Source organism: Atractosteus spatula, chromosome 9, assembly GCF_055471065.1.
Source record: "Atractosteus spatula isolate fAtrSpa1 chromosome 9, fAtrSpa1.hap1, whole genome shotgun sequence".
NCBI lineage: Eukaryota > Metazoa > Chordata > Actinopteri > Semionotiformes > Lepisosteidae > Atractosteus > Atractosteus spatula.
The window spans coordinates 3,208,846-3,236,554 of record NC_142714.1 but is presented as its reverse complement, the minus strand read 5'-3'; the positions used below and the strand labels follow the sequence as shown (position 1 = coordinate 3,236,554).

Genomic DNA, 27,709 nt, shown 5'->3' with positions numbered 1-27,709 from the left:
GAGTCTGTGCTCCGGGAGTGCCGTGCTCAGTGTTGCATGCACTGCCAAGTAAATGAACGGAACAGAACCCCAGTGACCATGGAAACTGGCTACGCAAAACTGGGTTAAACAGAAAAGCAATCAACAGATTTTAGTCAACTGATTTCTTTTTTTTTAAACGGTTCATTAACAATCCAATCAAATCACACTTTAAAAATAACCTTTCAACACAACAACTAAAAAAAACTGTTTTTAAGAGGAACATCTGCGGAAATGGACTCCACCTTAAATAGCTGATGTTAAAAACCTGAAGCAAAATCAAAATCATCGACACAACCACATCCTGACACATAACACCCAATTATTTTTTCTCTATTTTAGAGTGGAAATTAATTTGATGTTCACAAGCACCTTACAGAGAGAAAGAAAATCTAATTCTACTGTGTAGCTTTTCTTCCAAATTTATGTCTTTGCTTTGAGTGAAATAAAAACTTGCCTCCCTTCATCAGTTTCAAGTTGATATGATTCTCCACACTAATAAAATGCAAATGGTACGACAGAGAAGGACCCAATTAATGAAATGCACTTTTAACTCAAAACATAATAAAACTCTCAATATAATCAATATAGATTACAAACTTTCCTGTCCCATTACCCCTTTGTCTCAGAAAACATGAAGGCAAGAATATTGCCATTATTGTTTTGAAATTCAAGTTAACCCTAAAATCGATAATATGAAAAAAAAACACATTCCTCTTTGCTCAAATGCACTTTGGACATTTACTTTGCAGAGACCAACAAATCAATATTTTGTACAGTATTAAATTCTGTGGCTATTTTTATTCTTGTAACAATACTTCATTCCCATGGTTTAATCCAATTTATATTTCCAATTTAAATGTACTGGGCATTCTACTTTACTAATTAAAACAGCTTTCTTTAAATCCTAGCTTTGTCTTATTCTGTGTTTCTGAGAAATCTAAGCTCTAACTTTACTGTAACACATAATAACAGCCTATTAAAAGCTATTACTATATTTTCAATATCTACTTTGCTTTATTAATTCTTCCTGACACTGTAAATGAGAGAATTCATTTAAATGCATAAAACATCAACTAAGGACCATATATTCACTTTGTTAGATAAGTCAGGCACTTTATACAGGATACATGCACACTCTGCTCATTCTCAGTCAATAGGGAGCTCCAAACTGCAAAAGCTAAGGTGTGTTATCAGCTAATCAATGTCAGAAATGAGCTCTCTTTACTTTCAAAACTTCCTTCAGTGCAGCATGGCAATTAAGTGACTTGCACTTGGATACTTGTCATGTGCAGTATGTGTTCAGTAATGTGTGTGACATGACCCTGTAGGCCTTTAATTGGATATTTGTTGCAAGATGTCAAGACACCCCAGGAGACAATTTAAATAACCACTTTGGAGTCTATTTAGCAGGTCCCCTGATGTGCATAAAATTGAGTTTAAGCCATTCTGGCAGCCTGCAGCTGTCAGTCTTTACCAGTCTTCATCAGTACAGCAGTCTGCTGCTAGAGAGACAGCACACGCGGAGGGGCGTGCGGCTTCGTCCTTCGTCCAGGCTCCAACTGCCCGCTAGCTAAGCTTCACGCCCTCACTCACTCCAGCCACACTTCCTTTGAAGAACAAAAACATTCCACACAACTCCATTTCAAGCGGTGTTCTCCAACCACCTGGAAACTGAATGACGTTCAGTTAATGACAAGAGCCAACTGCCAACAACCTTAACTCTGAGAAAGAAAAGTTCAAACATGCAAGTTCCAGTAAGCCCTGGAACATTTCCCTGCCAGGAGCTACAGCTCACTGCCATCAGTTGGAAACCATCTATCTGATGCTACAGTTCAACTGGGCCTGAGGCTCTACCATTTCACTTAATGATTTAAAACCAAAAAACATATGTACTGTAGATTTTACTCTCCTTGTTCTAAACATAATTTTCCCTTAAAAAAGTACAAAACATCTGTACAAATATGATTCCACACAAATGCCAGCAAGATCAGTGTAACTACTGTGGCAGTGTAGTACAGTCAACCACAATGCTCTCTGCTTGCTTCTTTTCCAACGGCTAATCACCAATCTCCTTTTCTCTCCTGTTGGTCTACTTATCATCCTTACACCACCACTATCTCACAGTAGAAAAACCTTGTGGATCAGCAAAGACATGAGGGAAAATATCATTAAAGGAGCCTTAGACAACACAAGCAATGAAGTCAGATGATGAAAGGGGACATTCACTTCCCCATGTTTACCAACAATTTTATCATTAGCCAATTAAAAAGGACGCATCTCTATCTGCAGCTCAGTCGAGGAGGTGGTATTTCAGCAGACCTAGGCAGGAAACGAAATGAAAAACACAGTGTGACAGAGGAACGGCACAGTGAGTGAACGCAGGTGCTGGGGATGTGTAGGCAGACCGTGAGGCACAGTCCTATTCCTATTTCTGGCACGGTGACTCAGCAGACATAGAAGTGAACATGTCAAGTGGAATACAGAATGGGTGTATGAACATGTGCACACGCTGACTTTATGTGTTCAAATATGGAAACTTAAAACTGTGTAAAATGTTTAAGAGGACATGGAGCTCCCTGCCAGACCACTTCAATACGGAGGGGGGGGTCACACAGCTACGACTGGCCAGTGTCAAATCCCACCAGGTCTCCAGTTTTGTTTTTTCTTCAAAGCCGATAGTGAAAATCCTGAGAAAAATACGGAACTCAAAATGAAAAAACATCAGCAAAATAAAATGCTCCTTTTTATTACATTAATAATTTGCTTTGAGCTTCCTTATCCAGCTGCAAGGCTGTGTAGCTGGATAAAGTCAGCGCTGCTCATCACCTGAAGGCTGCATTACCTCCATTACACTTCCATCAGGCACTGAATACACTCATTTTCCACTGTCTGCAGACAGGATAGTGCAAGATGTGAATTATGCACTGGATACTGCTAACATCAGAGAGAACAAGATATCAGGAGGTATTTTTACAATCATCATCCACAAATCTAATCTTGGAGAATATCTTGAGGGACAAAGCATGGAGTAAAGAAAACAAAAGAAAGGGACTACAGTATGTCCAGTCAGTGAGCTGAAGCAGTGCGAGTCCTAGTTTGGAAGCTCGGAAGTTAAGATACTCCTTGCACTGTGACTCAACAGTGGCAGACCTCTGGTTGCTAATGCGGGAGAGACGCTGTAATGACACATGGCACAGACACGTATAAACACGTATAAAGCAGCTTTAAAATGATTCACGTGTACTCTGGGATCTAAGGTGTCAAAACAACACTTGTTGAGTTCCTGCTAAGTTCTCCTTCATTTCAGGAGTAATGTTTCAAAAGGCATTTGCAGATACTATCGCACTGTTCAGCAAACAATGAAATAGTTGCCTTCCTGAAGACCCTGTGTTACAGAATAACCATATAATAACCATGGATTCAAAGGGAAATGAGAAATTAGGGGGAAGATGTCTAGAAAACAAAATCATGGTAGAAATCCCTATGTGTGATTTTATCTAAGCAGGACTTTACGGTTCTAACCTAACAGTCATTAATTAAATACAACTACAAAAACATCGAAAATAAGCGATAAAGGAGGTGGTGGGGTTTACATTTCAATAACTGTTAAAGTTTTAGTTCAAAACAGGTTTATCCTGAAGACGTCTTTACGATCTGTAATTCTTTGACATCGACTTGCTGTGCTGCGCGGAGGCAGCCACACAACTGCTTATTGTTACTCATTCGATCGCGTTCTAACCCACTCGCTTCGCAAAGAGGGGAGGCAACTCATCAGGTGACCACTCCGGGGCTGTCCTGTGGGTTGCAAGGTGATGGTTGAGGGGTGTCCCATTGGGGACAGGGTGATGGTTGAGGGGTGTCCTGTGGGTTGCAAGGTGATGGTTGAGGGGTGTCCTGTGGGGTTCAGGGCGACGACTGAGGGGTGTCCCGTGGGGTTCAGGGCGACGACTGAGGGGTGTCCTGTGGTTGAGGGGTGTTCCGTGGGGGTCAGGGCGATGGTTGAGGGGTGTCCTGTGGTTTATGGGTGTCCCTGGGTTGAGGGGTGTCCTGTGGTTGAGGGGTGTCCCGTGGGGGACAGGGTGATGGTTGAGGGGTGACCAGTGGGGGACAGGGTGACAGTTGAGGGGTGTCCCGTGGGGGTCAGTGTGACAGATGAGGCAGTTGAGGGGTATCCTCTGGGCAGCAGGGTGACAGGGGAAGGTGTGAGGGTTACCTTTGCTGGAATAGTGCACAGGTGGCAGATCGAAGGGAACAGTGAAGGAGGCGGAGGGGCTCTTGCTGCTGGGGAACGGGCTCCTCTCGATGGGGAAGCGGCTCATGTTCTGTGGAGCATAAGGGTGAGAACAAGCAGTCAGTCCTGGGAGGAGTGGGGATCCAGAGACTGCAAAACCCCCAACAGCAATCATCACTCCAACCCAGATGGAGAACTGTGAGGGTATGAACTTGCAACAGCATAAATAACATTACATATGTCAGAAAGTCCTTGCTAAATACTAGAACCTATTCTAGTATTTAGAAATTAAAGGCATTTAGTTCAGAAAAGAACACGAAGGAAGCAGGGCACAAAGAATTAGCAAGAAACCAGATCATTTATTTGACCAATTCAGTTTAAGGCTATTTTATGCTAACATACATCATTCCAACATGACCCCTGTAGCAATGCACATTTTGTTGTGCTCCACAGAAAGGAAAACCATCTGGACCAGAATTTCCAAGCCAATTTCCCAGCACGGTGACCATGGATAGTGTTATAGAAGCCATAGCCCTGCAAATGAGATGTTATACTGAGGTCCTGACTTTTTGATTGTAAAAAAATTCCAATCACTGTTTGTATGAATAGGTAACCCTGGTGTCCTGGCTAAATTCCCAAATCTTTCGTGTGAAACGTCAGGACATCCCCTGATCAGCCATGCAATGGGATTGCAGTGCAGAACTGTGTGTTGCCGTGTGTCACCCTGTTGTAGATGAACGGGTCCCTTTCCTGTATGTAGAGTCCCTTGCAATCCCTTGCATGAGAAGTGCTATAGAAAAGCAAGGAACACGTGACTGTCAAGTATGAGCAGAAAAGCGGTAACGACAGACATTATTCTGCCCTGAAATGCTGACTTGCAGATAGTTAAGAGGTGTAGTAAGAGTTTCCCTCTTCTTACTTGATTTCTTTTGTTTCACAAAGTCATTAATGTTTGCTGAAAAAAAGTCATAGAGAAACAGAAGTATGGAAGGTAACAGAAAGTATAAAGGAGGCCGGGGATCTGTTCTGAATCAGAAAGGAGAGAAAGTTCAGTGCAGAACAGCCTGCAGCGCTGTTACACAGACAAGTTTCAAATGGACTGCTACACAAAGAGAATATGAACTAGCGAAAGCAGCTTTTGTTACTGCAAGCGTCAGTTCTGAACATCAAATCCCAGACAGGTCTGATCTGCCCTGGAGAGAAAGCACACGCCTTTTTACTTAATCTGTTCCTCACATGAGCGTAGAACAGTTGACAGCAAAACTTCAAAAAAATATATTTTAGCTGTCACTTCATTTGCATGCAAGGTGTAACTGCTAGCAAAGGAAGGGTCCTAATGCCAATCTATAATGATAAAAACCCCGTGCACTGGCAGGGGACCTCTCGAGAGGACTTCAGATAAAGAGTTTTGTTGAAAATCAGAGGAAAGTCCTGCTGTTCACTTACAGCTCCTGTAGCCTCAAGTCATCTGCACTTCCTAGCGTTAGCAGCCAAGGGGAATGAATACAGACTCACACAAGCCTGATATACACAGGACTTCTCAACTGTTTGCATTCTGACATAGGCAGCATTGACAAAGTCATCACTGAACGATCACAATGAATATGCACAACACAATTACAGCTTATAGCTTACTTCAGTTTTCAAAGTCTGTATATTAATTGGTATAAAATGTCAAGAGCAATTCCAATCATTTAAAAACAACAACATTAATCTAATGTAGGGACTTTGGGGACCTCTGAAGGAACTGCACAATAAATCAATTAAAATATCAAATAGATGTACACAAATCAAAATGGCAAAATCAACACTCTTTTAGGGTTTTAAAGCATTGGGGTGTTTTGTTTAGCTCTGTGAGGGATCAGAGAAAAGAAAGGTTAGGATAATTATTTAAATTAGAACTACAAATTAGTCAGGTCACAGTGACATTTTTTGGAATTTTGCCTAAGAGGTAGAAAAAAAAAGAATTTGTGATTTACTATTGTTGAACCAATTAAAGAAACAATACAAGTCCAGAGGCAGAAAATGTCAGCAGTGGTTAAGCAAATATCCCTTTTGAGTTTGTTTGGCAAAACAAACTCAGGCCATTCTGCATTGATGACAAGGACTACAGAGGAGACAGTCACGATATCACACGTGCACTCGAACCACAGCACAATATTTTTCAAGAGGACATAATGTTCTTTCAGGATGCTCAACAAAACCGTGTCAGACGGAACGTAAGAGTAACTACTTTCGAAAACAAATCCGCCAGGCTATTTGTACACCACTGCTTCTGGAGCACCACTGCACACTTGGGCAGCGGCAGAAGACTCGGGCTGGATAAAAGGAAACCACTTGAAACCGCTGAGAGTGTTGCCTCCATCAGCCACAATGAATACTAATGCCTTCTTCTTCTCCTCCCAGCAGAGCAGCACACGGAACGGATGGCATTTCTTCCTAAGCGGTGCCATTTTCCACTAGTGTAAGGTTCCGTGCTTTTTTAAAATAATGGTAGAGGCAGTGTAAAGATTCCCTCTATGTAATATTGTTCTTAGCATGTTTTCATTTTTTGCTGTATTGATATACTTCCAGTGTTTAACCTTGCTGCCTTGTGGAACTGGGGCCCCAGGCTCCATTCCTGGGGTGCTCGCTGGAGTTCAACAATAATAATAATAATAATAACAATAATAATAATAATAATAATAATAGATTCCTTACACTTATATAGCGCTTTCTGGACACTCCACTCAAAGAGCTTTACGGGTAATGGGGACTCTCCACCCCCACCAGTGTGCAGTGTCCAGGACACCAGTACGGAGTAACACCCCTACTCTTTTTGAGAAACGCCCTGGGATTTTTAATGACCACAGAGAGTCAGGACCTCGGTTTTACGTCTCATCTAAAGGATGGCGTCTTTTTACAGTAGAGTGTCCCCGTCACTATACTGGGGCATTAGGACCCACATGGACTGCAGGTGGGTTGTCAGCTGGCCTGGAGCGTTTTCTCTTTATGGATTGTGCTGTGGGGTGCTGGCTGCCCCGCTTTCTGTCTGTCAGGCTGTGTTAGTGGGGTTCCCCCGGGAGCTCCAGTTTCCTCCCTCAGTCCAAAGTCATACTGGCAGGTTCACTGTCCTCTGGGAAAACTGGCCCTGGTGTGTGTGTGTGCGTGTGTCCGTGCGTGTGTCCAGTGATGGTCTGGTGTCCTGTCCAGGGTGGACCCTGCCTTGTGCCCACTGCTTGCCAGGACAGGCTCCAGCTCCTCCGTGACCCTGAATTGGAAGAAGTGGTTAGAAACTGGACGAACGACATACTTCCTTATTTTGATCACTACAGTACCTTTCTCTTTTGCTCCTTCATTATAGATCAGTCTAACTTGCCTCCTTCTGACCTCCTATGGTTCTGCTGCTTTCCTGTTTTTAACCAATAAAGCCCAACACATGCTATGTAGGCGCCAGCTCTTCCACGACCAGATTCCCTAGATACTTCTGTCCCTGTTTGGCCTTTGCTAGGCTGGCAGGAGGCCAGAAACATACAGAAGATGCGTCTACTGTACACAGGGCTGCAGAATCAGGAGAGGAAAAAGAAGAACAGAGCAGAAAGTGGACCCAAATGAACAGGACAACAGAGGGACACTGGATCACCCAGCACAGACTCTATGAAACACTCCTGATCTAGTCCTTCACAAGATGGACACACTCATTAGCACACATACAGTACGCCCACAGGCACACAGAGCGACAAATCGGAAACGGCAGTCACCTTAGACTGCTGTGGTACGGTGGTTAAAATAACACTGTCTTGGTAAAGTTCTGTGTTCCTTTTTTTAAAAAGCGGCTAGGGTTCTGGGTTCTTCAAATCTTATGTTATGAGCCCTACTGAGACCCAACAACTCACCCATAAGCATTCTGAGAATGAGCTAACCTCTCCTCCAGAAATAATAAGCACTCCACTGCATGTGCAAGTGAAATGCTAATATGCAGACTACGCTATTGAAATGCAGTCCTGCTAGCTTGAATGGGCCCTCAGAAACACTTGATTCACAAGACAGAGGAAAATTAGATATTTTCTCTGACTGTCAAGGAAACACAGAAATCCTCACCACACCAACACAACCCAGCATTCAAAAGAGAATCTGATGAGGCAAGACCACACCATCACGCTGACCACGCTCCACAACACAGCTTTGTGGTGTGTGGAACCACTAATAGGTATCAGCTTCCAGCGTACGGCTGCGATAAACTGCAAATTATTTTTATTAGCCAAACAGAAGCGCTAATCCTTATATTGGAGACTCCTTCAACAGAAAACAGCCACAACAATACTGTGGATGCTGGAGAGATACAATGGATCAATCAATAACCGCTGTCTATCTCTACACAGCTCAAAAAAGCAAGAGAATAAATGAAGCCTGTGCAGAAAACCCAATTTTCCATTAAAAGCATGGCTGTAATTCCCCCTGTGCAACATCACAGCGATGAAGAAGCACTCACCTGATGCACAAGCTATTTTCAGTCCCCTGGGGACTGTGTGATTTGGAGTTGGCTGATGTCAACCCCCTGCACATCTAGGGTTCCTTACAAGTACTCTGTTGGCTTCAACAGCTCTTTAGATTAGAGAAAGAAATATCCCACTGGGCTTACACACCTCAGTGCAACACGGCAACACCTATGTGGGCTGGAGATGGTGAACAGCCTCCAGACTGGTATCTGACCCCCTGGGGCAGCAGTCTGGCAACCACAGGCAATAAGACTCATCAGAGGACAGACAGGAGCTTTTCAGGCAACAAGACCAGATTTAAAAAAAATAAATCCTAATTTAAGGAAAACTGGCGGAGTAAACACCATGTTAAACTTAAGATACCACAATCTATTGGTGAGAAAACATCTACAAAATCTCTTGTACACAGAACGAGGGAAAACCTGGAAGCTCATTGTTGTTCTTGATGAATGTCATGGACAGACGGCAGCTGCAGTAACGCTCATGAAAGCATTTCTCATGCCGAGAAAGTATCCCGGAGCCCAGGAAGCAGCTGCACACTGCTGAGGGGCTGGGCAGTCTCCTAACTGAGCCCCAGACGTGCTGGAGCGTGGGGCCTAAGAGGTGGGCAGCTGCTGCATCATGCCCACAGCGCGGAGACGCCTTTCTTCTTTCCAGAAAGGACCATTTCTGCTGCTTGCTTTCCCCTGCATTCAGTGGGTGAAAGGACTATGAAGTGGTTGCTTAGCAACTTTTGAAGTATTTCTAAAGCCTACCCTAACAACACGGACAAATTACCCTGCGATTATACAGTGCTGCGGTGAATTCTCCTCTCTTTACAGAGTAATATTAAAAAAAACAATATCCCATAGTATCCAAAACAACATTTCGGGCAGGAATCACTCCTGAAGAAGTGAGCCACAAAGGCACCAAAAAACTAGAAACGAGAAAAGACCGTGGTCTGGAGACAGCACTGGTGTCTCTTCATCACGCAGCTCGGTGTGGGACACTTACAAATGCTGAAGGCAGGAAGAGAACGCCAAGCTCGTAAGAACGAACCGTCATCTGGGTATTATTCTTCTCCATTGTGCCCCAGGCAGCCTTCGACAGGTTGGCACTGGAAGAAAGAAAGCAGCATGTTAATGAGACACTGGCTCTGAAATCCCAGCGACACCAGCTCCCACCGCCTCTGTGAGCGCTCCGCCTGCTGCAGCCCTCAAGAGAGAAATGGGTCAAACAATACACAAGAGATTTCACAAATGGTAGTGCTAATTATACTGGTAATTAATGTGTGGTCAATAAAGCCATTTCCTGAGGTTTGTCATGTGGAGAACTTGCTTTTCCAGGGAGTTTACTTGCGTCAAATTAACTTGACCAGTCTGCCACAGCTCATTGGCTGGGCAGGAGCACAGAGCCTCCGTCTCTCTCGGTGAAACACGTCCTGCAGGGCGCTGGAGAACAGTCTGACCAGCGAGACGCCAGGGGGGACTAGCCGTGCTGCCTCTGGCAGGCGCTCTGGCAAGGTTGCTTGTGTGAGGGAGTCAGGGCAGGCGAGTGGCAGGGCAGCGAGGAAGCTGAAAGTTTCAGGCCTTCAGGACAACTGACCTGGCCCGTTCAAACAGGTTCCGCAGAATGACTACAAATCTCTACCAAGGGTAATAACAAGAGCTTTAGTTGCATCTTTCCCCAGAGACAAAAAAAGGCATTTTATGGTGCTGAGGAGCATACGAGGAATAAAACAAGATGACAAACATTCAATACGAAAGTTCCTTGCAACTCGGAAAATAAGAAAAGGAAATGTACTGTAATTTCTCAGCTGCCTGCTGTTGTTTTTTCCTGCCGAAAACGTGCACATTTCTCACCACCTCCCCAGTGCTCACTTGAGCTTTCCAGCACAGACACGAATAGCGAATTCTGTTTCATCCCAGCGAGCCGCTGTCAGTGCCTGTGCCCATCTCCGTAATGAGAGCTCGCTGCTGGAGCTCAACTCCCACCTTCCCCCGAGAGGCATCAGCTCACCTCATTAAAACAAAGGCAACGGCCTCTGCGACAGCCACAATTACAGCCCCAGCTTCAGCAGACCCTGCTCTCAAAGTTTTAACAGCATTACCTCCAGACATGTCACAGACTCAGAAAGGACCTTTTGAGTTTTTACACTCCAATTTTTTTCCTTCACTGCTTACTGAGGGAAAGGTTTCCAGTTCCCTTGAAGTCCTGCAATAATTCTAAGGAAACAAATGTTTAAGGAGCTACTTAGATTGCAGGCACACAAAACAGATCTAAACCTGGAAGATAAAATGCAAGCGGACCACCTCAGCTAAATCTGCTTGTCCACATCACCCATCTTTCTCTCAAGCCAGCTCACACCTCCGCCCACCCCTCACTGGACCGTCACTCACTACCCAGCCAGTACTCGTGGTCTTATTTGAGAGCTCTGGGCAAAAGGACAAAGGTACAAAACACATGCAACAGATCTAAGAGAATACAATGACATCCCACTGCAGACTCTGGGTGACCACATTGCCAAACGACAAGCGAGGCATCACTTTCGATCTGCTTTCTTAAGAGTTACATCTGCTTCAGTTGTTTATTAGAGCAAAAAGAATCCTTCATTTTTGCTGAAGCATGATACCCCCCAAAAAATGCACAATTTTATTTACAATGGATTATATTCCGGAGAGTTGATTTGAATCAAGTTCAAGTTTATTGTCATTATACGCATATACAGGTATATGGTATAACGAAATGCTATTTAGCTAGCTCTCGGACGATAAGAAGTACAAAAAAAATCCAACAACAATACAACTGTATAAGAAAAGAAAGACAGAGACAACAGGCAATGTGCAACACAACAACAGGTAACAGGTAATGTGCAAAATCATACATCAACAGAATGAGATAAAGGATAGAAAATTATGGGGAGTGAGCTTCTTGACATGTGAGGTAGAGGTAGATTTCAATGTGTGTTTGAGTTTTGGTAAGAGAGAAGGCACTGTAAGGGTTCAGATTGTAGGTGAGAGAGGCTGGGAGTGCGGGGGTAAAAACTGACTCTGAATCCAGTAGTCCGGGCCTGAATGCTCTGGTAGCGTTTTCCAGATGGTCGAGGGTCAAACAGTCTGTAGCTGGGGTGTGTGGGGTCTTTGATGATGCTTAGAGCTTTCCTCAAGCACCGTCTGTCATAAATGTCCTGGATGGATGGGAGAGCAACCCCAGTGATGGACTGGGCAGTTTTCACCACCTGCTGTAGGGCTTTGTGGTCAGCAATACTGCAGTTGCCATACCACACTGTGATGCAACCTGTCAGTATGCTTTCTGTAGTGCATCTGTAAAAGTTAGTGAGGATCTGGGGACATATCTTAGCCTTCTTCAACCATCTTAGGAAGTACAGGTGCTGTTGCACTTTCTTGATCAGACAGGTGGCGTTGAGAGACCATGTGAGGTCCTCGGTGATATGGACGCCAAGGAATTTGAAGTTACTGACCCTTTCCACATCAGTCCCATTGATGTGGATGGGGGCATGTCCGTTTTGCAGTTTTCTGAAATCAACGATCAGCTCCTTGGTTTTGCCGACGTTGAGGGTGAGGTTGTTGTCTTCACACCATGTTGTAAGGAGATTGACCTCCTCCCTGTAGGCCCTCTCATCATTGTCTGTGATCAGACCTACAACTGTGGTGTCATTGGCAAACTTGATGATGGGGTTGGTGTTGTGTTTGGCCTTACAGTCGTGGGTGTAGAGGGAGTAGAGTAATGGACTAAGCACACACCCCTGGGGGACCCCAGTGTTCAGAGTTAGTGTGCCAGAGGTGTGGTTTCCAAGCCTGACAGCCTGAGGTCTGCCTGTCAGAAAGTCCCGAATCCAGTTGCAGAAGGTGGTGTCAAGACCCGGTGCACTGAGTTTCTTGACTAGTTTCTCTGGATACATGACTGCATGTCACTGCAGCTGGTAGATCACTTGACCGTTCGCAAATGCCCGCGAAAGAGAATATAAAAGTATATCAAAGATATAAGAGAATATAAAAGTGCAAACCCAGCCTACAGTGCGGATATGTGGAGCTCTTTGTGCTGACGATCTTCCAGAGACGATCTTCCACTCCTTATCAGTCCAGTTAGAAAACAACGATCAAAAAAGAAAACCCATCACAGGGGGAGAAAAGAGCAGAAATTCCAAGCTAAGTGCATGGTGTAAGACCGCATCAACAAGCCTTTCTTCTGATGCAAGCGGATGCCATGCGCTGCACAGCAATCACTGGCCGCGCTTTAGGTACGAAGCGAAATTCCTTTTTGGCCGATACCAGCAGGAGTACCACTGCAGTTCCTCCTTCTGCTCTTGCAAGTAGCTTGGTAGCTCGACCTGAGAAAGAGCTCTCTCTGACCTTTCACCCTGCATGGCACTCAGCACTCGCACAGGCTGGAGACGAACGCTCATCAACCTCTGGCCAGATGTACAGTGTCCCCGGTCTCTCCAGGGCTGCCTGGGCCTTTGACCGGCTTTCTGCTCAGAAACAATTAATTGTTAGGACTGTGGGCTCAGGGGATGCATGGTCATACAGCCCTGGCTGAGGATTTCTCCTTGGCAGCAGTTATACAACACTCCCCAGGCACACAACTCACCGGTCTCTCCTTTGTAAAAACAAATATCAAAACAAAAACACTCCTCTTGCCAGGAAGTAGTGACATTTTGAATCCGATGTCATTTTTTTGGTTTCCTTCATTATATTGAAGCTGATAAGGATTCAAAAATCCAAAGCAAATGCAGTGTCAAATTAAAAGGAATACATTAAAAATGTATTGTGGATTAAAGGCTAAAAAATTAATTATTAATAAATATGTGAGCTGGTAACATTCTATCCTAAAGCAGCTGTAAAGACATTTTAGCAGTTGGATATTAAAAGTAATGGCATGGCTACAAAAGTTTCAAGCCACGTTTGTTGTCGTCATTGAAAAGTATGTATCCAGGTTTGTGTGTTATTAGTAATTCCAGTTTTAGACTCTATTTTATTCAACTTATTGAATAAGATAACTCATAACAAGAACCTTATCCTTATGGAGCAAACAGAGAAGGTAGATTAAACAGGTGCTCATAAAGCGAGGTGGTCAGGCCGAACAACTGTGTCACGGAAACTGTGCGCCTTGGAGCCACGACCACGAGGATGATCACAGTCCACACCAGAGGACCACTGTGTGTTTCTGGGGCACAGATCCACCAGCACACCCGCCAACATTCAGCCATTTCTGCAGTATTAACATGTTCTCCATTGCCCCACATGTGTGCACAACAGCTCTTCGATGCATTACTGTATATACAGCTGTACTGTATTATTAAACCTCTGCATAGGCATACAGGGTAAACAGTAAATGAGCTGCTGCATTAATAATACCCTGGACCCTCACTTTTCAGGCTAAATGAACCGTGTGCTGATTTGTTTAAAAGCCAGGGCCAGCAGAGAGACAGTCTGGTTAATAGAACATAAACCAAGACCAACAATAAGCAAAACAAATCCTCGCTGTTAGTCAGCCACCGAGCTCCTATAACAAACAACGTGCTCTACCGAATTCCCTGATGAGCAGACCTACACTGTTTGCTCAGCTCAGGGACTAAAGTGTGTGCCTGTAAATACAACAGAAGGATAGAAAAAGACCTACAGAATACATGAATATAACAATTAACATGACTGAATCTTCATGCTGACTTTTTTGTGAATGTAAGGTATTGAAACTTTTTAACACTGACTGACAAAAGAACTTTTTGGACAATTTTTCCATATACTGTATAGTAAATCCATTTTTATGCAGTCTTTTAGAATTTTCTATTTTTGATTTCAACCTTTTTTCTTTGGGAAAACATTGAAAATAAGACATACCCATCATGACATTAATTCTAATACCAATTAATTTTACCTCTAATTTTAACAGTATTTCAAACAGTGCATTGCCAGTGTCTGTAATTTCAACAACTGAGGTCATTCAAGGACAAAATACCAGCTTAACACAGAGCTAATATGCTTATCGAACAGTGCAGAAAACTGTACTTTAGGATCTGAACAGATGCTTAAAATGCTTGCCATTAATAGATCACCCTTGGAATACACCTCGTATTGACACAAACTGCAGAATTCTCAATTGTATAACGTCTGTGCATTACACTCTCAGACTCCTCAGTGGCTCTATTGGAGGAGATTTCAGCTCGGAACAAGTCTAAAAACCAGGTATGAGTAATCAACTGCCTTATATCGTATTGATTCCTCCACTTTCTCCGTATGTTCACAGATCTCCCGTTACTTCCATTACTGGTGCATGATCTACGAAGCCTTTTGATGTGATTGCCATTAAAAAGGCTTGTGTAGTTATTACATACAGTATATGAATATGATTAAGCATCTGGATGATGTTACAATTACTTATTTGTGTTACACATACAAATCAGGAACAGCCCATGTTACAGCTAGGTTTGCCGAAGCAGTCTGTGGCAGAGGACCCAGCTCCAGGGGACAGCAGCACCTGCGCAGGAGCCCCTTTGCATGGAAGGGGGAAACAGCCCCACTATGCATCAGATCAGGTGGGGTGAGAAACTGCTTCAGCAGCCGGATTTAAAGAGGAAATGCAGTATGAAGAATGACAGATGAAACAGCAATTCAGTAAACCAACCAGGCTTTTGTTCTCTACATGCCACATCCAGAGCTGGTCAAACGATAATGGAATACAAGTTCCGAATTCTACAACTATAAAAAAAAAACAACCTTGTTTGTAAATAGGGGTCAAACTGGTATTTACAATGCAAACTGGCTTCGGAAATATATAATTTTATTCAAAATCCCTCCCTCAGGTTTGAGCTACAATTTCACAAACTGGTACCCATTGAGAGACAAATGAAAAACAAAAATTTCCACAATCCAAAAGGGAACGTTCTGCAAATTTCTTCTCAAGATTAGAACAGAACAATCCGATTTCTACTGTTCTGAAACAGTAGCCTATTACTGCTCGACAGTGCTAAAATAATCAGATCTTCTTTATGCTTTTTTCCCACCTCAAGCTGCTGTTTCTAAGCAACAGCGGTGGTCAAGGACTTCAGAGAGTCAGCTTCCTCACATGCAGCTGAAGGCTGACAGCACCCTGAGATACGCAGCAGTCTTACAGTATCTATGGATGCAGCTCGCATCTCTTGCAGCCTGTTGTGTTTCTCACACAGGCCTGTCAGATGGGTGAGGGTACAGTCCGAGGACAAGATGCTTGTTGCAGGATGTCAACAAGGAAACCACAGTATGGCCTGTGCTGTGGATAAACTACTTTCCTACAGGGAGCAGAAGGGTCACACACGAATAAGAAAACCCTTCGAAAAATCACTGACGCATGTCATTCATGAACAATGCATCCAAATGCATGTGCGTGTGGGAGATAGGGTTTCTTGGAAATTCCACTCTTAGCACCCGACTCTGAATGTCATACAAGAACCGACAGCTCACCACCTTCCTTAAAGGAGCACACCCTGTGCGAATGTACACCGAGCAACACAACTGAACACTTAGGACAGCAGAACAGTCACAAAGTTTCAGGAAAAATCAGGAAAATTACAAAAAATGTTGTTTTATTGCACAGAAAATAAAGGTAAAATCATTAAGCCAAGTAACACTTGTCGTTGACGGGGCGGATCAACAGAGGGCTGTTAAGTAGTGTATGTGTGGCCATTGCTGCACATAGGAACAGTTAGGAATGAGGAGGCCAGTCAAGCAGTCCAAGTTGCATCGTGTTCTCAGTGTGGTCTCGCGGGACTCCGTCTCGCTCCTGTTGTACAGTCGAAACACGGATGTCCCTATTCACTGGTCTCGCAGCTCACGCTACTGGTGTTTAGTGCAGCATAACAGCATAACTGGTGGGCAGGTGCAGCATAACAGTCACATTCTCAGTTTGCAGGAGAGCACGAACAGCACGGGGGCGTTAGCTGTCCTGCTGGAATATGGTCACGTCGGGACGAGCCCCCAGGAAGGGCAGCAGGCGAGGTCCCAGGACTGGATCGATGTGCAATCGGGTTGCATCAATCACTACGAGGGAAGTTCTGGGGAGACCAGATACTCCTGGGCAGACCATCACACGCAGAGATTTCCCATTCTGTGGCATGTTGTTCACAGCCTAAACCACACTCCCTGATGCCCATCACAGAGGTTGGCACCAAACCTAGATTAATTACTCAAGAGGCCAGCTGAGCTGAAGCTCCAACACACCAACAACACAAAAATGTTTTCTGATAAGCAGGACTAACTGGTTCATTTCTCAGTTTTCACAAGGCTTGACTTTCCTCAGCCGAAATCACCTCTTCACCTGCACCCGCTCAATAATCTCATTAATGAGGCAATTGTGTGCTTATGCAAAAGTCCAAGTCACTTGTGACGCATCACGGTCAGCCACAAATGAACAATTAATCAAAATGAAGCAACAACATCTAATCAATATGCAAAATATGCATTATTTTTCTGAACACCTGAACAATGCAATACAGTATATGCAGAGTTAGTGAATTGAATAAACAAAAAACAAAGAATGAACATCCATCTCCTATTATTTCTGAAAAGAAAACCTGTTCGGGTAAAAGTCTACAATCCCCTTTCTTTCCTCGCATTTACAGAAATTGAGATATGACGTAAAACTGTTTATGTATTTAGAAGTTAAACTGCAGCACTGTCCTGCGAAATGGCCTCTGATGACTCTTCACCTCTGATCGCTGTGTTCACACAGACTGCTCATCACTGCCTTGACGGTGGGAGATTAATCAGGCCACACATCTGACTGAAATCACCAAGGAAACAGCCAAGGCTTCTTCTCGACCAAATGCTGTGTCTGGCCTTTCATTGCCTTTCTAGCCAAAGTGTGAAATGTGAAAAAGTACTTCAAGTGCATTTTCAAAAAGTACATCTTATTATTTGGATTTCAAAACTCCAAGTAAAATGCATTTTTTCCTGTACACAACGTAGAACTAAGAGCTCCCAATCACTCTAAAGCATGTGCCACATATAATATATGCTGTGATGAAAACAGATACCATTTCAAAAAGGGACAAAACTAGATTTATTTTCGTTTAAAAGGCAAAGCACATTTCTTTATTCTAAAATCTTATTTAAGTTCAATGATAAATTAATTTTAAATCTGCTGGAATGCTTTTATATAACACACTATATAAAATGCTTCTGTTAACTCAGCTCACTGCTGTGGTCCTCACACCACTACAAGAGATGAGGACAATGCAAGCTGTCCTCTTAAACACACACTATCCAGCAATTCCATGCTGTGAGTCACACAGTGCCTACACAGTATCCACTATGGTAGCCAACCAATCACAACACTGCAAACTCACAGGTGTCCAGCAAGTCAATGTTGCAATCCAAGCCAAGAGTATTCTGGCAAACTCACCAACTGCAGCAACTGTTCACTGTTGCTTGTCCCATTCACAGCGGGCGAATGACACAACCCACACTGAACTGGTGATGTCTGGACTACAGGACTCAACCTGCACCTGACTGAGAGCCTTCACTTGTCAGCCCAGCTGTCACATATTAGAACGATCTTGTGAAAGTCAAAAAAGACAGCTGAATTTTAAAGCACATGGCAAAAAAGAAGCAAGTCTTTTGATAATAAATTGGCCTAAAAATAATAGTCTACAGCACAGTTAAATTATTTATTTTGTTATTTGTTCTTAAGGTGGCGACTTATGGGTAAAGATTTAAAAAAAAATAAATTTCTTTTTCAACTCATGACATGAAACACCTCACTTCAATAGAGCTGGCAGAGAAGAAACTATGCACAGTTAACACCAAGTTCTGAGTTAAATATCTTTAGAGAGAGATAAAACAGTTTAAGAAGGTTATCAAAAAAGACTCCTGTTGAGTGAGGTTTTGGCCATATTTTAAGACACATGGCTTTTCCAGAGGCAGAAGCGCACAGAAACCCTTCATCAAAAGAAATGTGATACCTAAACTCCTCCAGAGCATGCTTTGACAAACTAATGTTGACTTAGAAAAGATTTCTCAGGCTCCATAACTGGATGAGATGCAAATGTGGAACTGACTGCCTTGTGTCCTGTACATAGGTCAAGGAGATCTCTTATATTTTTTCTACAAAGGAAGGAAGGAAACAAGTGATTTCTAGCCTTGAATGTGTAAACGCAGCTGCGGCATGTCAGCCTGACAGGATTAATTAGAATTCTAAATTGGAAGGTCAGTTGTGTGACCAACTTGCCAAGAGGGCAACTTAATTTTGTACAACAAATCAGGTCACTCTGTAACACGGTGCTGAGCTGGAGATACCAGGACTTCGCCAGGAGAAAGCACACAAAGGTTATGAGCGAGAGGAGGCTATTCTGACAATCTAGCCCATTTGGAAGTTAGCTGCTAATTGATCTGTGGATCTCATTCAGATGTTTCACGAAAGATGACGGCTTTAATATGGCTGGTGAGAACGTTCTGCACTCAAACAAGCCGTTCTGTAAAAAGGACCTTGTGTTTGCGGTTGTAAATGCACTTCTGTCCACTGGTTCTTGTGCCAGTGATGGTTCTGAAGAGGTCCTCTGGATCGAACCTGTCAGTGTCTTCATGACTTTTGAATGCTTGAACCAGGGCCCCTAACAGTTTTCTGTTAAAGGATAAAAGGGATCAGTGCTTTTATTCTGTCAGTGTAGGACATTCCTTTAAGCCCTGGAAAATATCTGGCTGCTCTTACCTGGCCTGATTCTAGAGTAGCAGTATCTTTTTATAATAGGATGAACACATGATATTAATTATAGCTTTGTAATATTAGGTGAAATATTTCTAATATTGTCTGTGCCTGCAATTCATTATAGTCCTTCTAACTAGATCTTATTCTATTTGAATAATTTTCTGAAGCTCTCCCTTTCTCCTCATATATTTCTTGATTTATTGAACCATTTTAACATATTTTCTCTAGCCTTTCATTTACTGAAATCAAAGGCATTTATTTTTAAAGAAAGAAGGTCATCCACCATGTCTGGCATTTCAGTTTCTGCTGCTAACATTACTACTGGATTTAATAAGTCCATCTGCGGAAATCTGAACTCTCCCAAAAAAAACACTTTGTTCCTTTACAGACTCATATAGAAATGAATTATAAGGAATTTTGTTGCAGGAAGGTCTGTTGCATACTCCTAATACTGTCTTTTCTGTTTAAGTCTGACCTATAAGGTTTCTGGGAACCATGGTCAGTTTCCTAAGCCTGGACCTGCCCCTCTTTCATTTTTTCCATCTCTCTGAAACACTGAAGCCACAGAAAGAAAATATTTTACTATTCCACTAGCTTTAGTGGAAACTTGGCAAACACAAATTGCTGATCAAATCCAGCAATTTAAATCCTTTTAGGGGTTCTACAGGAACACAAAGTGCAACACTCACATCTTGAATACGGCTCTATTGGCCTGTATGAAACTGGCAGCCCTAATTAACAGAGAAGCCGACTAGTATTGATTACAACAAAAGCCTGCGGTCAACTCAGTGCACTCTGCAAACACAGCCTAAAATAATCATGTTAAAAAAGGAAACTGCATAAGGCAGTAGCTAGATATACTTTAAGATCAACTGAGATCAGTGTAATACTCTCCTATAGTAAAGAACTGCAGACAATCATTAAAGACAAATGCCAACGACAGATGGACAGGTCAAATGCAACATCAAAAGTGGCCTTTTTAGGTGCTGTGTGGACACTGATAAAAGAAGACCATTAAAAGGTACTCAGGACGTGATGATCAAAGAGGAGTTACCTGGGTTATACGGATACAGAGGGCTTTTTAGGGATATTTTAAAGAACACGAAGAGGGAGTGATCATTTTATTAAATGACCTGAATTAGGCACTCAAGTATGCATGAAGACATGGAGGAGATTCACAATTCAGAATACTTAAGATGAAACACTAATTTTTTGCCGTAGTACACCGACATGAACTCATTCTAGCCTAAATTACCTCCTTAATGATAATGAAGATATTTCATGGAGTTTCATGCTAGTTTTTTCAGCTGTAGTTGTCACCATCACTATACTGACAGTATTCTCGCCAGGCCCCTTCAGCCTTAACAGTTTTTATAAGTTTCCGATAGTCTTCCTTGCAGATTTTAAGAGATTTTATCTCAAGAGACCAGCTGGCTGGCTGCCCATGTTCTTGAAGTCTTGAATGCAAAAGTCTGAAAATGCAGTTGCCACAAGTAACTTTTTTCTTGCTACCAAACACTCGTGGAGGAGCTGAAATTTATCGGGGCTAAAAACAAACAACTAAGAAAACCACAGCCCAGTACAAAATTTAAAAGCAATATTGATGGTGATCAAAATACAGACAACAGGGCTGCTAAGGAAAAGCTGCACGACATTGACATGAGAAGTCTTCTTATAGAATGCTGTTATCTGCTGAACAACTATACAACCCAAGATCGGTCATTTGAAGATTTTGCTGTTCAGAACACGCATCTAACCAAACAGGATGTTTGGCATACTGATAATATACATGACATTTCCCATCACTGAATTTAACCAGATGCGCAAAGACACCTGTCCCATTTACAGTTTCTTTTTGTTTTTAGTTTATTGGGACTTACATTGTTGTTCCTTTTTCTTACAGTAAATGTTTTTGTTTTTTGCACTGTGAGATGCCCTGTTAGTGCTAAGCAAATGGACAATAATAATTTACCTTGTGACGAGAAACCATGCAAGTTCTTTGAAGTCTGGCGATATCCTCATGTAAGTCTTTATGTGTGGCATTGCATGGCTCCTGCCAGTCACCTCTGCTGACCATTTGCTGGGAAGCAGAACAAAGGGAAAACACTCTATTACACACTCTTTCACATGAATCAAATTCCCATGTTACAAGCTAACTGAACTGTCCTCCTCATGATAAACTTCTCTTTTCCAAAGCTATACAACTGTCGTACAGCAGCTCCCTTCAGAAAATGCAAAAACAAAAGACTTCAAGCAAACAGAAAATAATTTATTCCATTAGCGTGAAACTTCCCTTGCACCAATATATTTCATCAGTCCACTGCTCTTGTAGCACAGGTTAACAAGCTCAGATGATTTAAAATAATCACAATGCATCTGTAATCAAAACCTGAAGATGTACTGTCCGTGTGTGATACATCTAATTATGGACACCATTTTCCAAAAGGGTTATTAATGTGATTTACATCTGCCCTATAGAAAGCACTTTAATGATTGCCCAGCTCGTGCAGACTTGGAGTGGATGGTTTTTCTTCTTAATTTACAGGCATGTTGATGAAATGAGCTAAAATAAACTGTTTTACTTCTGAAACGTTTAGCAGTCTTGGCTTTTCTCATAATGAAGCGAGAATCTTGTTCGTCACTGGTGGGCATTATAAACACTTGGGTAAAATAAGAGGCACATGTTGGGTACAGAACCATTCATGTAACAATATAAATGCCACCAAATAGAATGTTTTTTTTTTTACACTTTCCCAGATAACACAAGGCTGTAGCAAAAAAAAAATCCAGGTTTTGGAAGAAAAATAAAACACAGTAAACAGGAACTGATTTCAAGATCATTGAAAAAAAGTACTTGTTGAAGTCACAAATAACTACCTAGCAAGGCGTCATTGAAACACAAACTGGGATGGGTATTTCTCGGGTGGTTATGACTGCACATCCTGTGAAGAAGCCCAGAAGTCTGACTCACACTGAGGAGAAAAGCCTAGAGATTTACACTCCTCTGACCAAGTGGTCGCTTCACTCTGTTTCTATAAATAAACCCAACCCTGCATTTATAAGACCTCAAATGTCAACACAACTTCCAAAAGGATAATTGCAACTTTGCGCCTAGTTTTCAGAAGGCACAATTTATCATGAAAAACAAATGTTAAATCTATAATTTCCAAACACTATTTGGCTGAAACCTTTTTAGTAGATTTCCTTTTCTTCTTTTTAAAACATCTGGGGATGCACTGGTCTTTTTTACGTTGTTTTTCAGTTACATATGGCTTAGAAAAGACCATGTGGTGTTTTCAGCATGAAGGATTTGTGAGGTGCAACATATAACAAACAGAGCAGCACTTGACAGGAGGAATTCTGCACAAAGACTAAGACAGAGGAAAAAAAAATATTCAAAACTACTTACTGAAAGTAAGAATGCAACCACAGTTGCTTCTGTGCAGTCTGTATGCTGTAGGGCAATGATCCGCCAGCTGTTAAACAATCGAAAAACAGAAATCTGATCTCAGACAGCCACTGTACTGACAGTCAGCCTTCAAGCTGGCAGATTCCTTCAGATGAGACAGGACTCTTTGGGGTTCCAAACCCTGCCGATAATTGACATAGGTCTTTACCACTTGGTTACACCTGCAGAAAATGAGGGGGGGAAATTCAAACTGAAACATTCATAGATACATTGGGCATCTCAAATGGTAAATTTTATGGAATAGGTGCAGCATTCAACATTCTCTGTGTTTAACAACGGCATGATTCCCCTTAAATTACCAGTCACTGCCTCTTGACTAGATATTTGCTTAGCAATTATGCACTGGCCTCTGGGTATTATTGTTAACCACAGCTGCTTTACACAGAATAGTGGATTCTTGTACTTTACATCCAAACCAGGGTGTCTGCAGGAATAAAATAGGCATTAAATGGGATCTGAGATCAGTAGTGTTACACACTCAGCAGAAGAGGAGTCCACTGAAAAGCAGGTTGCCTTGTTCAGTAACTAGCAGGGCTTTCGGTGTTTAAGACCGAGAAGCAGAATTGGCCAAAAGAAAAAATTTAAAGGGACATCCACGCTACTTATGTGCTTTTTAACATTGCAAATAACCAAAGTCAGCACAGAGCCAAACAAAAGCTGGATGGCCAAACCAAACAGCAGCACACTGACACACTAGACCAGCTGTGGGCAAATAAAGCTCAAAATGCCAAAATTGTCTACAACGTATGCCTGCAATCACAAGCCAACGAAACAGACAGAGGACAAGGCTTCAGGCTTTCTTGTGGCAACTTCATTATTTATTATGTATGCAATTTAATAGAAATTGAAATAAAACAGAAATATTATAGAAATAGATTTAAAAGTGGTTATATCTAGCCTAGTCCTAGTTGCCATTTATTGTGCTCTGAGTTTGCACTCAGCTAAATCTGTGAACTCTAGCATTTCTGACATTAATAGTTACATAATAGCTAATTAAATATAGACTATCATTAATACACAATTACGTATGTGCTAATTATATATGAGAATAATACCATGATCTGAACAGTAATCTGCTCATAATGGACGCAGCATGTCGCCCAGGTGGGGGCGGTTCTGGATGAAGCAGCTCCTCTCCTGTGTATGTGCATTAGGATTAGCATTTGGGATAAAAAGCGCTGTACAAATCCAAGGCATTCTGATTCAGCCCTATAATCCCACACCATAGCAGGAAAATAAAGTTGTTAAAATCATCTTTTCACAATGCATGTCAAAAACACCACCAGCAGTTCTCCCTATGCTGGAGGAGACTGGGTTACAGCACCAGAGCATGGTAACAGGAGGGTTACAGACCCTTCTCATGTTCCTCCTTCAGAGGAGGTCGTTGGGTCTGTATTGATTGTTCGCTTGATTAGCTTAGTGGTTCACAGATATCAGTTCCTACAATGTGGTGGGGTATTTGTGGTGACGCACTGCTCTGCATAAAAACTCTCGCCATGCCATATGTGTGCAAGCCCATAACAACCTCATGCTCTGTATACTACCTCTCACTGAGAACACAACGAGTATGAAAGAACATAACCAGCTCACAGATCTTTATACTTGCTCTCACTGACAAGACAGGATTCCAAACTTAATTCCCTCGTTCCCAACATAGGCAGTAGTTTGTTAGTAATGTACCACCAACAGCTCCTGCATAAGGTGACAGTCTTGAATTGACACAGTAGCTCCCTGGCTACTGAGCACTTGCTTCATGCCAATGCCCCTTTTCATGAGCGGAGCAGATGAGGAGCCTCCACACTCACATTCTGCGATCTCAATTCTCAGAGCACCTTACAGATGTTTATATATGAATTTAACAACGAGATTGTGCTGGCTGAACACTGATGCACTGTTAAATACACGTACAAAATAAAACAATGACACATAACAACAGGGAACATACACTAAGGATGCCTTAAAAGTACTTAAAATGCTTTAGTAGCTCGTTTTTATCTTTATTATTAAAACAAAATGTAAATGTCTAAAAATCATGTCAGTTTATGTGTAAGGTGAAGTTTGTGCGGATGTCAGGGCAGGTACAGTAGAAACCTTACCCGGATAGCCTTCCAGACTGGTTCGCACATTTTCCACTGTGGGATACACCTAGGCAAAGAAAAAGAAAGCACCCATTTTCTTTCAATAAAAAGCAAGAACGATCAAGCGAAACTGAAAAAAGAAAACCAAGATGAAATCTAATTTGATGTCAATAACTTGTCTCTTCCAAACACCAATTATCTGAACACCTCCACTAAAGCTGTGTTGTTGAAAGGTCAGTGACCTCCAATCCCACATTAGTGTAGGGCTCCAGAGACAGGCGACAGCCTTTATACGAAAATAATTTCCTTTATTTCATCTCATTGCAATTAAGCCCTAAAAGCAGAGAACACAATACGACTTCATACTTGGTTGTAACTGACTACATAAGCGATAATAAAATCCACTGATCACTCCTAGCATCAGACTGCACAGGGCCAGAAATTTTAGAAGAGCAATCAAATCATAGTGAAACATTAAATTAGGCAAAGTTCACTGTTTACAAATATCTAGGCAACTGGTTGTCAAGTGCTTTCATTTTCACAACCTACATTAATAAATTACACATTAATGTCAAATGGAGAAATGGTTTCCTTCATTGCAACAGATTATCTTCTGCATGCTCCTCCTGGTATACACTTGTGATAATATCCCCACTTCTCATCTTGGACAATATAGAATCAATATACTTTGAAGGAAGGTGTCTAAAGTGATTTTTAGGAAATGCAATCCCCTTAGCCATCTTCTACAACAAGATTCATTTGTGTCACTATTGCATTCACCGTGACTGTCCTTTTCTGCACATTAGTATGATACTTCACTCATTTAACTCAATTTACAGATCTCTAATTGGGAACTGTTCCTGTCTCTATAATTTACTGCTATTTTCCGCGCCTCTGTGCGGTGTAAGTTATAGTGCTGTTATCAAACTAAACTTGCAAGAGGAGATTCTCTTTCTGGTTATAAGTCATTCCCTTATGAGTGAAGACTGGAATAATTTGCAGATTAAGGTCAAATATCCACCTTCACATCACAGAGTGCTTTCAGATGGATGATTAAATCTTTTCTGCCTGACACTTGCACTTGTTAACTCTCCTGGGTCCTGTTATGTCCTGTCCTGTTATTTCAGATTTATTCACTGTTCCTTCTCACTGCTTTGGACATCTGTGCAACACTGGTGTAAACCTTGTGCCCGAGTCCCCGCTTTAAATCAGATATACTTCCTCCACTGAATGAGGGATTTAAATAAAACAAAACCACGCTTCATGAACAGATCACAGAGCCAATGAAACCGATCCTCTACAGCTGGCATTGCCCTCGATGCACTTCTCTAGCAGAAATGGCACAAAGCAAGATGACAAACTGCAGCCCTGTTCTCAGGATGGAAATAACTGTTCAAATTCACAGATCTGAAATTCACAGAAAGCAAAGTAAACAGGCGGAGCCACACGGCAAGAACCCGCACAGGTCTTCTGCCCTAAGGAGCCGCGACCCGTCTCCTTTGGTGTTGGGCTTTACTGAGATGGTAAGGAACCGCCTTCCTCAGGTGTGAGGGAGAGAGGCGAAGTGGCAAAGGAATGAGGCGAAGCAGAACAAAAGGCAGAGGGCCGGGGACCAGAGGAGAAATGGGCATGCAGATCCGAAAGATCGTAATGGGAACGACTGACATGGAGAGATCTTTGATCCTCCTTTGCAGCATACGCACGCTAACGAGGCCCCTTGCTGTGTGTCCTCCTGGCCCTCATCCGAGCTCCGTTTCAGTCACTCACCAGATGCAGAGGGGATTCCGGGCACAGCGCCTTCTTTTTCCCATTCCCCAGGGTTGACAGAGAGCTTTGGAATTCGGAGGCCAACCACTTGTTCTTTTCCCAGCCCATGGAGCCGATGCTTGAGAACTGACCGACAACAGGCCAGGACTCGGCGTTGGGGATAGGCTGTGTATTTTCACTCAGGAGCTGTAAGGAAAAACAACAACACTGCATAAACAGCAACTCCCCTTGTGATCGTCTGGGTTCATTCCCACTTGTCTTCAGCAGAGTCAGGGCAGCTCTGCCTGTAGGAGAACAGTGTGCACAGGCTGCCCCTGGCAACACACACAAAAGCAGTTCTGAAATGTTTGCTTTTATTGAGACTTTTAGATGCTTAAAAGGGAAGTTTAATTTATTTTTTCAAATGTTAAATTACATATCACCTGAAATATGTGTTTTCATAAAATGTGTGTTAAACACTAAAATCTGCATACAGGAAGTACACAGTGAATGAGAGAGATGTGCCAGGAGATGTTTGTTCTCTCACCTTCCTCAGTTTCAGGTGCCCCCATTTCTTCATGTTAGCCCCCTGGTATCGCCCAGGGGTCGAGCCAATAAGGTGAACTCTGACAAAACACACGAGATGCCAACTTAAACAACCCCCCCCGTTCAGGACACACTGCGCATCAGGAGAAAGTGAAACGTTTAGCACTAATTAAAAAAAACAATTCTACAATCATTTTATAAAGTCATCAGGCACAATGAGCTGTGGAGTATGAGCATAGTTACTATATAAATACATTAAATCTTAAAAGGAATTTCCACTACGTTACTAGAAATGTAAAAAGTAATCCCTTGCACAGAGTAATTTGCCACTCTTAAGGATCACTAGTTAAAAGTAACTTTCCCTGTTATAAGAATCGCCCAGTTGACTGTGCCCGGGCTGCTTCTTTGAAATCTGGGTGTGGTGTTCCGCGCCAAGATCAGTAGCACCAAGGTAAACGTT

The 27,709-nt window shown here is 42.5% G+C and overlaps 1 protein-coding gene across 2 annotated transcripts in view; it reads right to left on the bottom strand.

The window, feature by feature from the left end:
• The window catches only part of tdp1 (tyrosyl-DNA phosphodiesterase 1), a 42,719-nt gene that overhangs the window by 3,785 nt on the left and 11,225 nt on the right, over positions 1 to 27,709 (bottom strand). Inside the window, exons 9-15 of one of the 2 annotated variants that reach the window (XM_088925861.1) lie at positions 27,251 to 27,329; positions 26,725 to 26,931; positions 24,976 to 25,024; positions 22,820 to 22,886; positions 21,383 to 21,490; positions 9,724 to 9,826; positions 4,235 to 4,343 (exon numbers count right to left, since the gene is read on the bottom strand). In XM_088925861.1, the coding sequence (XP_088781987.1) occupies positions 4,235 to 4,343; positions 9,724 to 9,826; positions 21,383 to 21,490; positions 22,820 to 22,886; positions 24,976 to 25,024; positions 26,725 to 26,931; positions 27,251 to 27,329 (722 nt within the window). The remainder of the gene's footprint in view (positions 1 to 4,234; positions 4,344 to 9,723; positions 9,827 to 21,382; positions 21,491 to 22,819; positions 22,887 to 24,975; positions 25,025 to 26,724; positions 26,932 to 27,250; positions 27,330 to 27,709) is intronic. The other variant, XM_088925862.1, reaches the window with a different exon arrangement.